Genomic DNA, 12,987 nt, shown 5'->3' with positions numbered 1-12,987 from the left:
AGCAGGCTTGGCTGTAATTTGTATTTATTCCGCTGACAAATGGTTTACCTCTGACAAGACAAGTGAGGAAGAGGCATCTTTCCAACCAAGAAAATGATAGAAATATTTCCTCCTAGCTTTTTGACTGGAGAGCTGCGAAATTTTTCTGTGAATGGCTGTTTCGAAAGAGAGAAGAAATAAAGAGGCACTTGAGATTATTAAATCCAGCAACAAATAAACCAAGCTGTAGAGATGAGAGACAGAAAGTTACGATACAAGTCAGACCGTTTTACACTGAACCACATGGTGATTAGAAATTGTGACCTGTCATTTTCCCCTTTTTTTTCCCTGCCCCTTAAGATGGGTATTGTCGTGGTTAAAGGGAATTATTCCGCATTCCCTGCTTTCTACATTTGTTTTAGTAAAGACTGTGCAAACCAGTTACCTTTTCCCAGTTCCTTTTGAAAAGGTTTAACAATACAGCTTGATGTATTTACAGGCCACTCCTAAGGCCAGGTACGAAATGTTTCACAAAACACCTCCTTCAGAATTGTGCTTCTTAACTATTTTCCTAGTAGCAAAAGAAAAATGGAGTCAGGTTCTTAGCTCAGCAAAAAGAAAAGCTTTAAATGAAATGAATCCACCCTCTTCTGGAGAATGGTTAGGCTGCAGAAGAAAGAGCAGGCTGACATGAGACCACTCTTAATTCTTTATCTTTCTCTGTGTCTGTTTTTCTTTTTCGTAGAGACATTCTAAATCCAAAGGATGTAATCACTGCCCAGTTTGACAATACAAACTCTAGTAAGGATTTCTGCAGCCAGTCTTGTCTTTCCACGTACGAACTGAAGAGGAAACCTGTTGTTACTATTCATACCAACAGCATTTCGACCAAGTGCAGCATGTGCCAGAAGAATGCAGTGGTAATGGCAAACTCCTTTCTCGTTTGAATTGCCTGTCCATCAGGACGACTCATCTCCAAGTCGAACACATTTCTGTCCCTGCTACTTATTCTTTCTTTTATTCCAGATTAGACACGAAGTCAATTACCAGAACGTGGTGCACAAGCTCTGCAGCGACGCCTGCTTCTCCAAGTTCCGCTCAGCCAACAACTTGACCATGAACTGCTGTGAGAACTGTGGAGGGTACTGCTACAGCGGCTCTGGCCAGTGTCACGTGCTGCAGATCGAGGGCCAGTCCAAGAAGTTCTGCAGTTCAGCGTGCGTGACAGCGTACAAGCAGGTATGTTTTGACAGAATATTAACTATATGCCTGTGATTAGATTTCGGGTGTTTTAAGAAGCACCCGGTTTATTAGTTGGTTGTTTCAGTTACTGTCGTAGTCTAAAATAACTCCTTTTGCCACTTGCTGCTTAATCTTTGCCCAAACGTGTTGCTGTTCCCCTTGCCACTGAACCAGCTACCAGAGTGTGCCAGCGGGAGAGAAGACGCAGTGGGGCCACGCAGCAGCAGTTGCTGTGGCTTCTCTCAGCCTTGGAGATGCTCCCTGTTTGAGGATTCGCTGTTAAATTGTAGCATTTGAATTAAATGGAGAGGAAAAGTAATAATTGGTTGGTAATTTTGATTTTAATTTCTAAACTTTTAATATTTTTTTTTTTTTATAATGGAGCCTTTTGAAGAGCTGAGCCATTGAGAGAACCTTAATTTATTATAATAGCTCAGTTATTTTTGGCTGACTTATTTTAATGCAATTACTTCAGGAAAAATTGCCCTCTGATAAGATAATGTGACTCCATTATGTGACTTGACTCTGCTGCCCCATTATTCAGGCCACTTAGGCCAAGAAAGGTCTAATGAATTTAAAAAAAAAGTTGGTAAAAGTATTTCATCCAGAAAATTACCTATGACATTAGTTGTCCTCTGAAACAAATCTGGAAATTAAATTAAATAAGCTGGAATGCAGAGGGATTTCATGCCGCTTTTGCATCTCACACCAAACCCCCGTATATGTTAGTCCTCCTAAACATACAGTACGTTCAAAGCTTACAAGGTTAAGTCTAATCTACTTTTTATTGACTTTTAAACAGCATTCGACTCAGTTGTCTGATACACTCTGATAGTTTCTGGGGTCTTGTGGGTGGTTTTAAATCCTTAGAAACATATGCTCCATTCTGTCCTTTGTGAAGATTTGAAAGATCTGAAAGATCTGCTGATAGAATAAAGTGCATTTTGAGAGTGTCACAATAAAATGGTCTGGGTCACTAGTTCTCAAAGCTTCTTCCGACTTGAGGACCTTAAAACCCTTGTGCTGTTGTAAAGAAAGGAAAGGGTCTACCAAAGGCGTCTTTCTGTGTCTGTTTTAAAATTAGTCTGTAGACTATGGGTTGAAAATGGTGGTTATTACTAGGAGATACAGCTCTTCCCCTTTTGCTCCCAAACTCATCTTCAGGGAACCTGCTTCTCTCTGTGTCTTGTTTTCTCATCTGTTAAATGAGAATATTGTTTACACATGTACCTGATGTATTAAAAATCATCACCCTAAACCGTAAAAGTTGTCTAAAATGAGGTGGTTGATACGTGCTGTTCCAACCCATATCCAACTCTTGGAGGCCTTTGTCCTGACAGCCTGAGTACTGCTTAAACCTACCTGCAAAGGTAGTAATGTGTCTGCGTCAGAAATAATACAGCTCAAAGTATGTGTTGTTTCGAGTGCACTGGCAGTACCTTTCATCCACGTTCTATATGTCAGCGGTTAATGTCCAGGTTAATAGAAATACTAAGTTTCAGAAGACTGACGGATTTCCATATTTCCACAGAAATCAGCTAAAATTACACCTTGTGCGCTGTGTAAATCTTTGAGATCTTCAGCCGAGATGATCGATAGCACAAGTAACTTGGGGAAGACTGAACTCTTCTGCTCTGTTAACTGCTTGTCAGCGTACAAAGTAAAAATGGTTACTTCTTCAGGTATGTTTATCCTTTTACTTTGTTAGAAGCGTAATTTCACATAGTTCATATCCAAACCTGATTTGTCTTGAACGTGAAGGCTGATGCTGTTTTTTGGGAGGGTGGGAGGTGGTGCTTTTTTTTAAAGGGAGGTGCTGAGGTGGGAACATAAGGACTTTCTACCATCAATAAACCTAAGAGTGACAGAACAGCCATTTCAGCTTTGGTTTTAGAGAGCTTATTAAACAAGACAATAAATCTTCATTTATTCTCTGCTCTTGCAAGTGCAGCTGGTGGGTTTCCCAGCTGGACGAATCCAGTTCTGTGGACGTACACCATACCACTGCTGAAGCTGTTCTGCCCTGGCTCTCCAGGGTGATTAGCTGAGGTACCTCTGCCTAATGTGCTGAGCCAGACAAACATATTCTCAGCGATTTTTCTTGTAAAATAGAAAAATGCTTACTGACATCCTAGGGATACTGGGAAATTAATTAAAGGATCTGGCAAGCAACAGGCATTGCAGCTGCAGTGTCTGCCTCTGAATCTGTAGAAATTTCGTCTTGGGCTTTTGTGTGTACCTTGGCTTGTCATTCACATTCTCTGGTTTTTGTCTGCACAGTGTTGAGATATCTGCAATACAACTTGATGTTGCATAAATCACTTTCTCTTCTCTGTTTCGCCCTCAGGTGTCCAAGTTCAGTGCAACAGCTGTAAAGCTTCATCAAACCCTCAGTATCACTTGGCTATGTCCGATGGGAGCATACGCAACTTTTGTAGCTACAGTTGTGTGGTAGCTTTCCAGGTGTGACATGGGGATTTCTTCTTAGCGGGATTAACAGAATAATAAATCGATGGTGTAAGTACCTGGGATGTTGGGTAGAGTATGTAGTATTATACAATGAAGTCTCTTCCTCAATTTGCTTTCCTGCAGAATTTGTTCAACAAGCCTGCAGGAATGAACTCCTCGGTGGTACCTCTGTCTCAAGGTCAAGTCATTGTAAGCATTCCCCCAGGGGCAGCGGTGTCAACAGCCGGCACCACCTCCACGGTGTCCCCCAGCTCCGGGAGCAGTTCTGCTGCGGCTGGGCTGCAGAGGCTGGCTGCCCAGTCCCAGCAAGTCACGTTTGCCCGTCCTGTTGTAAAACTCAGGTGTCAGCACTGTAACAGATTGTTTGCGACCAAACCAGAACTGCTCGACTACAAGGTAATGAAGATTAGGGCTTTTCAAGCTCGTATTCTGTCTGAACAGAAGCCTGGGAAATTGTAGCTTGTATGTAGTGGTCTGTCTGTGCTCACTATGACTGCTGTGGAGGTGTTTGGACCCGATTTGGTATCGTTTAACTGTTCCCAAACTGCATACTAATACTGGCTGTTTGATCTTAAAAACTGAAGAAAAAAAATGCCAAACCCCCCAGACCTGCTGCCTGCCTGGCTAGGTGAGCACATGCCTCCTTCTCAGTCCCAGACATGACCCTTTTAATTCCAGGGCGCACTGGCGAGGGCTTTCGGTGAAAAATCGTGGTGTTATAAAGCTAACCAGGGAGACTTACTTGCTAGTGCTGTCTATTGTTGATGTCCTGAGTTTTTATTAACAATTAATCAGAATGTATTACCTGGGATGTGAAACATGGAAAGCAAAACATCCGGCTGTGTTCTGGCTGTGCTGCAGGGTAAAATGTTCCAGTTCTGCGGGAAGACCTGCTGTGATGAATATAAGAAGAGGAGCAGCATAATGGCAGTGTGTGAATACTGCAAAATTGAGAAAATTATCAAGGAGATGGTGCGATTCTCAGGTGTAGATAAACCGTTCTGCAGCGAAGGTAAGAAAGGGGCAAGACTCTGTCTCAGACTAATCAAGTCAGAAGTGTTTTGCCTTAAGATTATTAGTGATAAAAGAAACCTGCTCTTTCTAGGTTAGAGATTTGTAGGTTTAGAAACACAGACCTTTGTTCACACTTCACATTTTAATGGTATGTTTCAACACATTATTACAGACATAAATACAAGAACTAGAAGTGCAGGCAAATGTCATTTTGATATTGAAGGATGTTTTTGGTTTTTTGCTGTTTTCTTTTAGGTTGTAAACTGCTCTATAAACACGAGTTGGCGAAGCGCTGGGGAAGCCACTGTAAAATGTGCAGTTACTGTTTACAGGCTTCCCCCAAACTGGTCCAGCATCACTTTGGGGGGAAGGTGGAGGAGTTTTGCTCCGAGGAGTGCATGTCTAAATTCACAGTTCTGTATTACCAGGTAAGCAACATTCTCACGTGGTGTCCTCTAGAAAACAAACATGTTAGCAGAACCTTCCTACATTAGGAGCTGAGTGAGCTGCCCATAAGTGCTTCTTTGCCTGTGGAATATATCACATCTGTTTGAGAGATGAGTAAATCCTTCTTAACTTTTGAGCAGTATTTTTCTCTATAGAGAAAACATAATGCAGGTTTTGGGAAGACACACACTGAATCTGCTGCTGCTTTGTGTTACGCTGGAAAAATGATACACCCTTATGGATTTCTTTACGCTGTATTTGTTGAGCAGGGTACAATGTACTCTTTGTTGTGTACAAGTGGGTTTCATTGCTCCCTCCCTCCCTTTTCTCTCCTAGATGGCCAAGTGTGATGGTTGTAAGAGACAAGGTAAACTCAGTGAGTCCATAAAGTGGCAAGGGGAGATCAAGCATTTTTGCAATCTGCTTTGTATCCTGTTGTTCTGTAATCAGCAAAGTGTTTCTGACCCTCCACCCCCAAACAGCACAGGTAAACCAGGCTGGGAACAGCGTCGCCTCTTGGTGCGCATGGTAGTGATGCAAGTGTTGGTTTGGGAACTCAATTCAGTGAACTTTTTAAGATACATCTTCTACGGGGGTGCTTGCTGTTGCCACGGAGTGGGCTCAGGTTTAGATCTCTCTCTTACTTGAGACAATTTCAAACTTTTGAGGGTACAGAATGAGAATGCTTCATACACCAGACCTAGATTGTGATTTTAAAGAAGGTGAAACAAAACCTCTTGCTTTTCAATCACCTTCATAAAACAAAGGCCCATTTTATTGGGGCAAAATGTCCTGGCATCTATTGAAGACATTTTTAATTGGGAGAGGAATCTGGAGGGTGGGTGTTGTTTCAGAAGTGCTGTTTTATAAATTATCTTCTTGCTTATTTTATTTTTATTCTGTTCACTCTGTCCAGCAAACCTCTCTATGGCACCAGCTTCCTCCTCAGGCCCTCCTTCATTGAGGAAGGACTCAACCCCTGTCATAGCAAATGTTGTGTCCCTCGCAAGCACACCTGCTGCCCAGCCTACGGTTAACTCCAACAACGTTTTGCAGGGTAAGACAGCTGAATATGATGCCTGTGTTTTTAAATCTCTATATTTGTTCAGAGACCTCTTCCACCGAAGACAACATCCACTTCTTCGTTATGCTTCACATCAGCGCAGAGGTTACAATTTTGTCCTTCCTTTGCCTGGGTATAAATAATGACTGCATACACCAGGGAAGGCAGTTTAGTGGGAATTCTTTTTCCTGACCTTGGCAGAGTGTGGGTTGTGGTCTTTGATGACAAGTACACAAGCTGTGTGGTTTTTCTTCACAGGTGCGGTCCCCACTGTGACAGCGAAAATAATAGGAGATGTAAGTTTTAAAAGAGACTTTTTCTCACTTTGGCCCAGATTGTATCAATAACAAGTAAAGTATCCAAGAATTTTGCACCATCATTTCATAACTGCTTTTCCTCTTTGTGATTGGAGTTTAAAATTCATCAAACTTGCAGATGCTTTTTTTAAAATGGTATAAAAGTCTTTCTGTGTCCACTGACAGATTGATCAGATGCTTTAAGCCAAAGCTTGTCAAGTTGTAGCTCTCGAGATGGCTGTAGTCCTCAGGCAATTCACATGTGGCTTCTGTACATGAGACAGCCTGTTGTGCCCAGAAGTGGCATGTGATGTCAAAAGGAGTGGCATGGGAGGAAGGGGAGCAGTGCGGGCTGCTGGGGCTGGAATGACCAAGCTCTTGCAGCTTAGCTTTCCTACCCTGCTGCTGGGTAGTGTGGGGACAGGGCTGCGGGGAGCCGTTGTCACCGCTCATCTGGGAATAGTTGCTAGAGTTCCTGTGTTTGAGCTGTTTGAGGTGAGCGGTTGTACATCTTGCAACTCTTAAAATACAAAGATTTTATTCTGTGAGACTTGGGACCCTTGATTTTATCCGCAGTGTCATTTAAGCATTAGAGTGTGAATTTTCCCTAAGGAAATAGATCCTGTTCCTTGAATGCATAACTGAAAATTACTGTTAGCAGGACATGCAGTTAGAACAAGCACAAATAGTCCATGTGTGGCAGGGCAGTGATAGTGATACTGCCAGCACTTGTGTTCATTTTCTATTTCTTTTCATGTGTGGTTACACATTGGTTTACTGAATTGTTTGGGTTTCTGTGTCAGCCAGACATCAAAAATATCTTAACATATCTCCTCTTTATATCTTTGTCATCAGTAAGATTCCAAGGTCAGAAGTTTATAGAGATTATTTGACTAGAGAAACCAAAAACATTCTTCAGATTTGTTCACTGCACTGTTAACAAAAAAAAAATTGTTTTATTAAAATAAATTGAGGTGAAGAGCAGAAAGAACCAAATACATTAGCAAGTTGCAAGATTTGCAATAATTTTTAAATGATAACTTTTGTCAGCAAAGAGAATTTAAAAATGTTCAGCAAACACGAATCTTAGATAGCTTTCAAACCAGTACTCACTCTGCCCTCACTTGTGTTGTTCCAAACAGGCCAGCACTCAGACAGATGCCCTGAAGCTGCCATCATCACAACCACCCAGGCTCCTCAAAAACAAAGCGTTACTGTGCAAGCCAATCACACAGACTAAGGCCACCTCATGCAAACCTCACACACAAAACAAAGAGTGCCAGACAGGTATGTCACTAATCTACCTGGTTTATAACTGTGTTGCAGCTGAGAGACTAATGCATGATTTATGGAATAGCTAATATTTTTTAATATATTTTAAAACCTTAAATAGTTTAGATTGTTGTATGGTATCTTCCAAGTAGCAGTTTGCCTTATAGATATAAAACATCTGCTGTTCTTTGAAATCCGTAAAGCTTCCTATGTGATGAATCTTGAGATTTGCTTTAGCTTGTCATCCTAACTGCGGGGAATAAAGTGCAGTTGTTAAACAACATGCAGAAGGCTACGGAGGACATGTGTTTTCCTGAGGACAGAATTTGTGAGCTCTAAGCTCTGACGGCTCAAGCCACAAGAGCAGACTCTTTTAATAAAGTGCATGATTCCTCAAAGATTATTTCACCTCTTGCTTTCCTTTAGTAATAACTGTGATACAGATACTAAGAACCTCTATCAATTAAGTCCCTATTTCTAAGGTAATTTCATTAGGTTCATATTTGCTCTAAGCTCCCTTTGTGGATGTGCTGGGAGGAAACAAACCCCTTCAAAGGCTGTGTAATAGTCCAGGTTGCCATTGAGGAGTGCTTTTCTATCACTTTTACTGTCCAAGGAGCTTCGGGTATGTAGCCTTGATGCAGATGTCTCAGTGAGGAAGTTAATTTGTTATTTTAAGGGTACCTTCTAATGAACTTGTAGTTGTGAGGTAATTGGAATAACATCATTTACGTGGATGGAGACCTTAGTATTTAGTACTTGTTTCCACCCTCTTCCTTTCCAGCATTCGTGTAGATAGTCACAGTGCTGTTTATTCCAACCTCTAGCGTTAACGCTGGTTACAACAGTGCTGCAGTGGAGGATGACTGTGACCAAGGCCGGCACTGTGCAAACCGCCTTCCAGGCAGAAGTCCAGACAATGATCATGGACGCTCTGGAGTGTACTGGGTAGTCATATGGGTAAACAATTTTTGTTTTGTTCTATTTTTGGTATAACAGAAGAAGAAGTTCGACCCCAGATCGTTGTGGTGCCTGTCCCTGTACCGGTGTTTGTGCCAGTGCCCCTTCACCTCTACACCCAGTACACACCAGTTCCGCTTGGGATGCCAGTACCTGTAAGTTGTACTCAGCTCACTAGAGAAGCAGTTTACAGCCTTGTTTCTGAGCAGGACACAGAACAGTGTCCTTGGGTTTTGTGACTAGTCATGCAAGTGGTATGTGGAGTCCTCAAAGCCATTGCTTTCCTCATCACATCGTGTTTGGTTAAGCATCATCACACAGAACTACTAATTTGTAGGGTTATTGCAGAAATTAAACAATTTGTCCAGCCTGGAGTTATTTTAAAATTCAACTTAGTAGTCCTAAAATACATGTAAGATTAAATGAGCAGATCCTCCCTTGTGTATTTGGTGTTTTCCTTCACTCCCAAACATGCTCTGATTCCCACGTGTTCCATAGGTACCTGTTCCCATGCTCTTCCCAACAACCCTGGATAATGCTGAGAAGATCATTGAAACAATCCAGGACATCAGGGAAAAGATTCCCACAAATCCGTTTGAAGCTGATCTCCTTCAGATGGCAGAAATGATTGCAGAAGACGAGGAGAAAGAAAAAACACACTCTCATGGTGGTATGTGGTGTTTTTAAAAAGGAAACTGGATGTGGTGAGATGGAGGTTCTCTCGTCGCGGAAAATAGATAAACAGATGTAGGGCCTGTACTGGCGGCTCGCCACATGTGCACGCCAAGGCAAATGGTCCTGTTCCCTTACCAACACTGATTTTCCACAACTAAAGCGTTCCTTCAGGTAAAGTGCCTACCTAGACAGGATTGTCATATAGCTTATGTCATGTCTGAGCGATTTTGATGACTTACTCTTCTGAAATGAGGCAGCTGGGGAATTCAGCGGCACCGTGTACAGGAGATAATTTTGCCTCTGTGTACAATAGTCTATTCTTTGTTTTGAAAACATACTTTTTTTTTAAGATGAATTCACTCTTCCTGCATAGTTTCCGTCTCAGGTGCTGGTTGTAGCTGCCCCTTTCTGAAGCTTTTGTAATGTCACAGGGGTTTGTCAGTCAGCGTTCAGCAGAGCTACACTAAGCACAGAACCCCTGTTAGATACTGAGCACTGACAAGGCTTTAAATGTGTTTGCATTCCCTTTCCCTGATCCTAGCTGCTGATTTGACTTTTGTTGACAGTAACAGATTACTAGAGGTAGTAATCTCCAGATGAGTACATCGTGCATTAACAGGAGGAATCAAAATCAAGAAGACAGAGCAGCTGCTTTACAAGAGTTTTTCCCTATCAGGCTTTTTATGGTGGATTCTTGGAAGGGGATGCGGGTTGGATAGTGATCACCCTGTGGCATGGGCGGGGAGGGGTGGGGGAAGTGGAACAAGATGAAAAGAAATGAATGAAATATCTGACTGGTCTACAGATGACACAAAAAACAAACTCAGAGGGATGGAAATGTTTGGAAAAGCAAACATGGGTTAGTTCTGTATTTCTGTTTCTCCTGTAAGAGCATGCCCAAGGTAGAAAGCTGTTAGGAGAAGTCCAGTGGAGAAGATGCACCCTGTGTGTTAGAATTATGACCTAATACATATTTTTTTGGTGTTCAAGTCTTTTGTGCTAGTTGTGTAAGTTGTTGGTCATTTGTAGATACAGATTTCCTTCTTTTTCTAAAGGATCTCAAACATCTGAGCACGAGCTCTTCCTGGACCCCAAAATATTTGAGAAAGGTCAGTTAGAATTTTTTTGCAAATGGATTTTGATCCTGCTGCATCTTTTCTTGCAAACTCCTCTCTCTGTGGGCCCTTTCCTGTTACACATGGCACCTCTGATTACCCTCCTCACAGACCAGGGCAGCACCTACAGTGGCGATCTGGAGTCGGAAGCAGTGTCTACCCCGCACAGCTGGGAGGATGAGCTGAACCACTACGCCTTACGATCCAACACCCTGCCAGAACCAGACCCGGAACTGAAGCAGTTCTCCAAAGGTGATGTGGAGCAGGACCTGGAGGCAGATTTTCCATCAGGTCGGTATAATGGGAAGAAGAATGTGGTGGTGTATAAAAGTACACACGATTTACGTGACGTTTCTACCTGGGCTGTTAAACCGTACAATTAAACTCTTAATGGTGTTGATTTGACTTCAGACTCGTTTGACCCTCTCAGTAAAGGACTGGGTTTACATTCACGTTCACGAGCAAGACGGAGGCATAGAGATGGCTTCCCACAGCCAAAAAGACGGGTAAGAAAGTACCTCTGGAACACCAGGTCCTTGCATCTGAAGTAGTAGCATTGAGTGCATGCTTATTCTCAGAAGTAAAAAACTACTGCTGCAGGGTGAAAAAGAGGATTCGATTTCACTACGCCGTACATTTTTTTTCCTGTTCTACTGTATGAGATAAGACTTTCTTCCTTCCCCTCTGCAACTAGGTAGAATAAATGCTCTTTTTAGTGCAGAACATTTTTTAAATGTGTATTGTTTCACAAAACTCCTAAAGCCATGTCTTTTAAGTGGAGTCATAATCTATGGGGAAAAATCCATAGAGAGGAATATATTTCCATGTATATTTAGCACAGCAAGAATTATTGTATTTTATTGCACCTTTTCAGTGAAATGTGGTTAGTATTTGTCCACATATTAAAAATACGCGTATATATCCACCCAGATTCTGTCATGAGAGTAGGGTTTTGTTACCGTGTGAGCGTAATGGCCTCGTTCTGTGAGATCAAGTCAAGCACCCATGGATGAAGAGCTTATTAAATATTTATTTGGATATGGTTTGTTTGCCTGTAGGGCCGGAAGAAGTCTGTGGTTTCTGTGGAGCCCCGGAATTTGATGCAGGGCTCCTACCCGGGGTGCTCTGTTTCTGGGATGACCCTAAAGTACATGTATGGGGTAAATGCCTGGAAAAACTGGGTCCAATGGAAAAACGCACAGGAGGAACAAGGGGACCTGAAATTTTCAGGTACTTTTTTTCTCTCTGAGTGGAAACAGAAATACATAGTTGAAGAGCCCTTGGTGTGATACATTGTTCAAATAAGAATTAGGATTAGATATTACTGAGTTTTAAAATATCCATGAGTGGAGAAAACATTTTATGGAATACTCTCTTTCATCTTTTTATGCATTTAAAGATCACGGCTGTTACATTCTTAATTGATCTGTTACCTATTAAAACAAGCTCTAAAAGACCAGATTTCTTTTGGACATTAGAAATCTTGTAACCTCCACTTTGTGTTCCTTTCCATGTAGCAATTCTTCATTTGTAGGAGATGCTTTTACGGTGCTGCAGGGCCTTTACTGAGCTGGTATCAGGCCATAATTCTAAGCTGACAACACTAACTTGGCCTCATCTTTTTCATCTGTAACTAGTGCATTTGCAAAGTATTTGTTTGTCAGCGTAACCATTTGCTGTGAAAAGATAATGACAATATAAAAGTCACTTTGGTTTTTCTAGTGATGGATTGTTCTATCTTTCTTTACAAAAGCACAGCAGCAGTCCTGGGGTTGGGCAGTGTCTAACTCCCCTTTTCCCTGGTCATGATTCTGTTTTACATGCCTGAGCAGAGAGTTTTGTGGGCAAATTTTCAGTGAAGCAGAGAATTTAAGTTAGGAATATAACTGAGCTTTTTGGACTTGTGGGGAAGAGAGCAAACCACATTAAATACTTCTGCAGTGTAAAGAAGTAAGTGTGGCAGGGCTTCCGTAAGAAAGATGCCGGAGGGAAAAATTCTGTTTAGAAGATTCCTATTTGGAATTTTTGTGTTATATGGGAACAGCTGGGTTTTGTTTCCCAGAACAGTTTCTGTGTTTTCCTCTTGAGGCTAAGGAAGCAAATATTACAGTCAATTTCCTGGAATTGTGTCTGCCTCCAGCCTCCGGCAAGGTTCCCGTTCAGTGCCAGGCAGGCACTCACCAGCCAAGCCTGGCAGATTCACTGCAGATCCTTTGGTCAATCTTTTCCCTGGGTGCTCAGCTTCTGAATCCCATGCGTGTCCCACTAAACTCTTCATTCCTTCTCCCTTTAAAGATCCAAGTATGCTGCACTCAACTCCTGTCCAGAACTAGGTGGAAATAGTCAAGGTCCTTCTCCTACTCAGGATTCCCTGGAGTCCAGCTAGAGGGGTGAATCCCGTCTATCAACCCCACGCTGCCAGCCTCAAGTACCTGCAGCCACTACTGTGCCACGT

General features: G+C 42.1%; 1 protein-coding gene across 1 annotated transcript in view; it reads left to right on the top strand.

Moving 5' to 3' along the window:
- The window catches only part of ZMYM4 (zinc finger, MYM-type 4), a 34,571-nt gene that overhangs the window by 15,606 nt on the left and 5,978 nt on the right, over positions 1–12,987 (top strand). Inside the window, exons 9-25 of the mRNA XM_010141100.1 lie at positions 725–899; positions 1,006–1,218; positions 2,753–2,903; positions 3,569–3,684; positions 3,814–4,086; positions 4,552–4,702; positions 4,960–5,132; positions 5,488–5,638; positions 6,068–6,208; positions 6,473–6,510; positions 7,653–7,797; positions 8,785–8,897; positions 9,241–9,412; positions 10,473–10,526; positions 10,644–10,823; positions 10,944–11,038; positions 11,591–11,762. Of these exons, the coding sequence (XP_010139402.1) occupies positions 725–899; positions 1,006–1,218; positions 2,753–2,903; positions 3,569–3,684; positions 3,814–4,086; positions 4,552–4,702; positions 4,960–5,132; positions 5,488–5,638; positions 6,068–6,208; positions 6,473–6,510; positions 7,653–7,797; positions 8,785–8,897; positions 9,241–9,412; positions 10,473–10,526; positions 10,644–10,823; positions 10,944–11,038; positions 11,591–11,762 (2,513 nt within the window). The remainder of the gene's footprint in view (positions 1–724; positions 900–1,005; positions 1,219–2,752; positions 2,904–3,568; positions 3,685–3,813; positions 4,087–4,551; positions 4,703–4,959; positions 5,133–5,487; positions 5,639–6,067; positions 6,209–6,472; positions 6,511–7,652; positions 7,798–8,784; positions 8,898–9,240; positions 9,413–10,472; positions 10,527–10,643; positions 10,824–10,943; positions 11,039–11,590; positions 11,763–12,987) is intronic.

The sequence above is a fragment of the Buceros rhinoceros genome, unplaced genomic scaffold (genome assembly GCF_000710305.1).
Source record: "Buceros rhinoceros silvestris isolate BGI_N320 unplaced genomic scaffold, ASM71030v1 scaffold17828, whole genome shotgun sequence".
Lineage (NCBI taxonomy): Eukaryota > Metazoa > Chordata > Aves > Bucerotiformes > Bucerotidae > Buceros > Buceros rhinoceros.
Note: the sequence above shows the minus strand (reverse complement) of the source record. Positions and strands in the feature narration are given on the sequence as shown.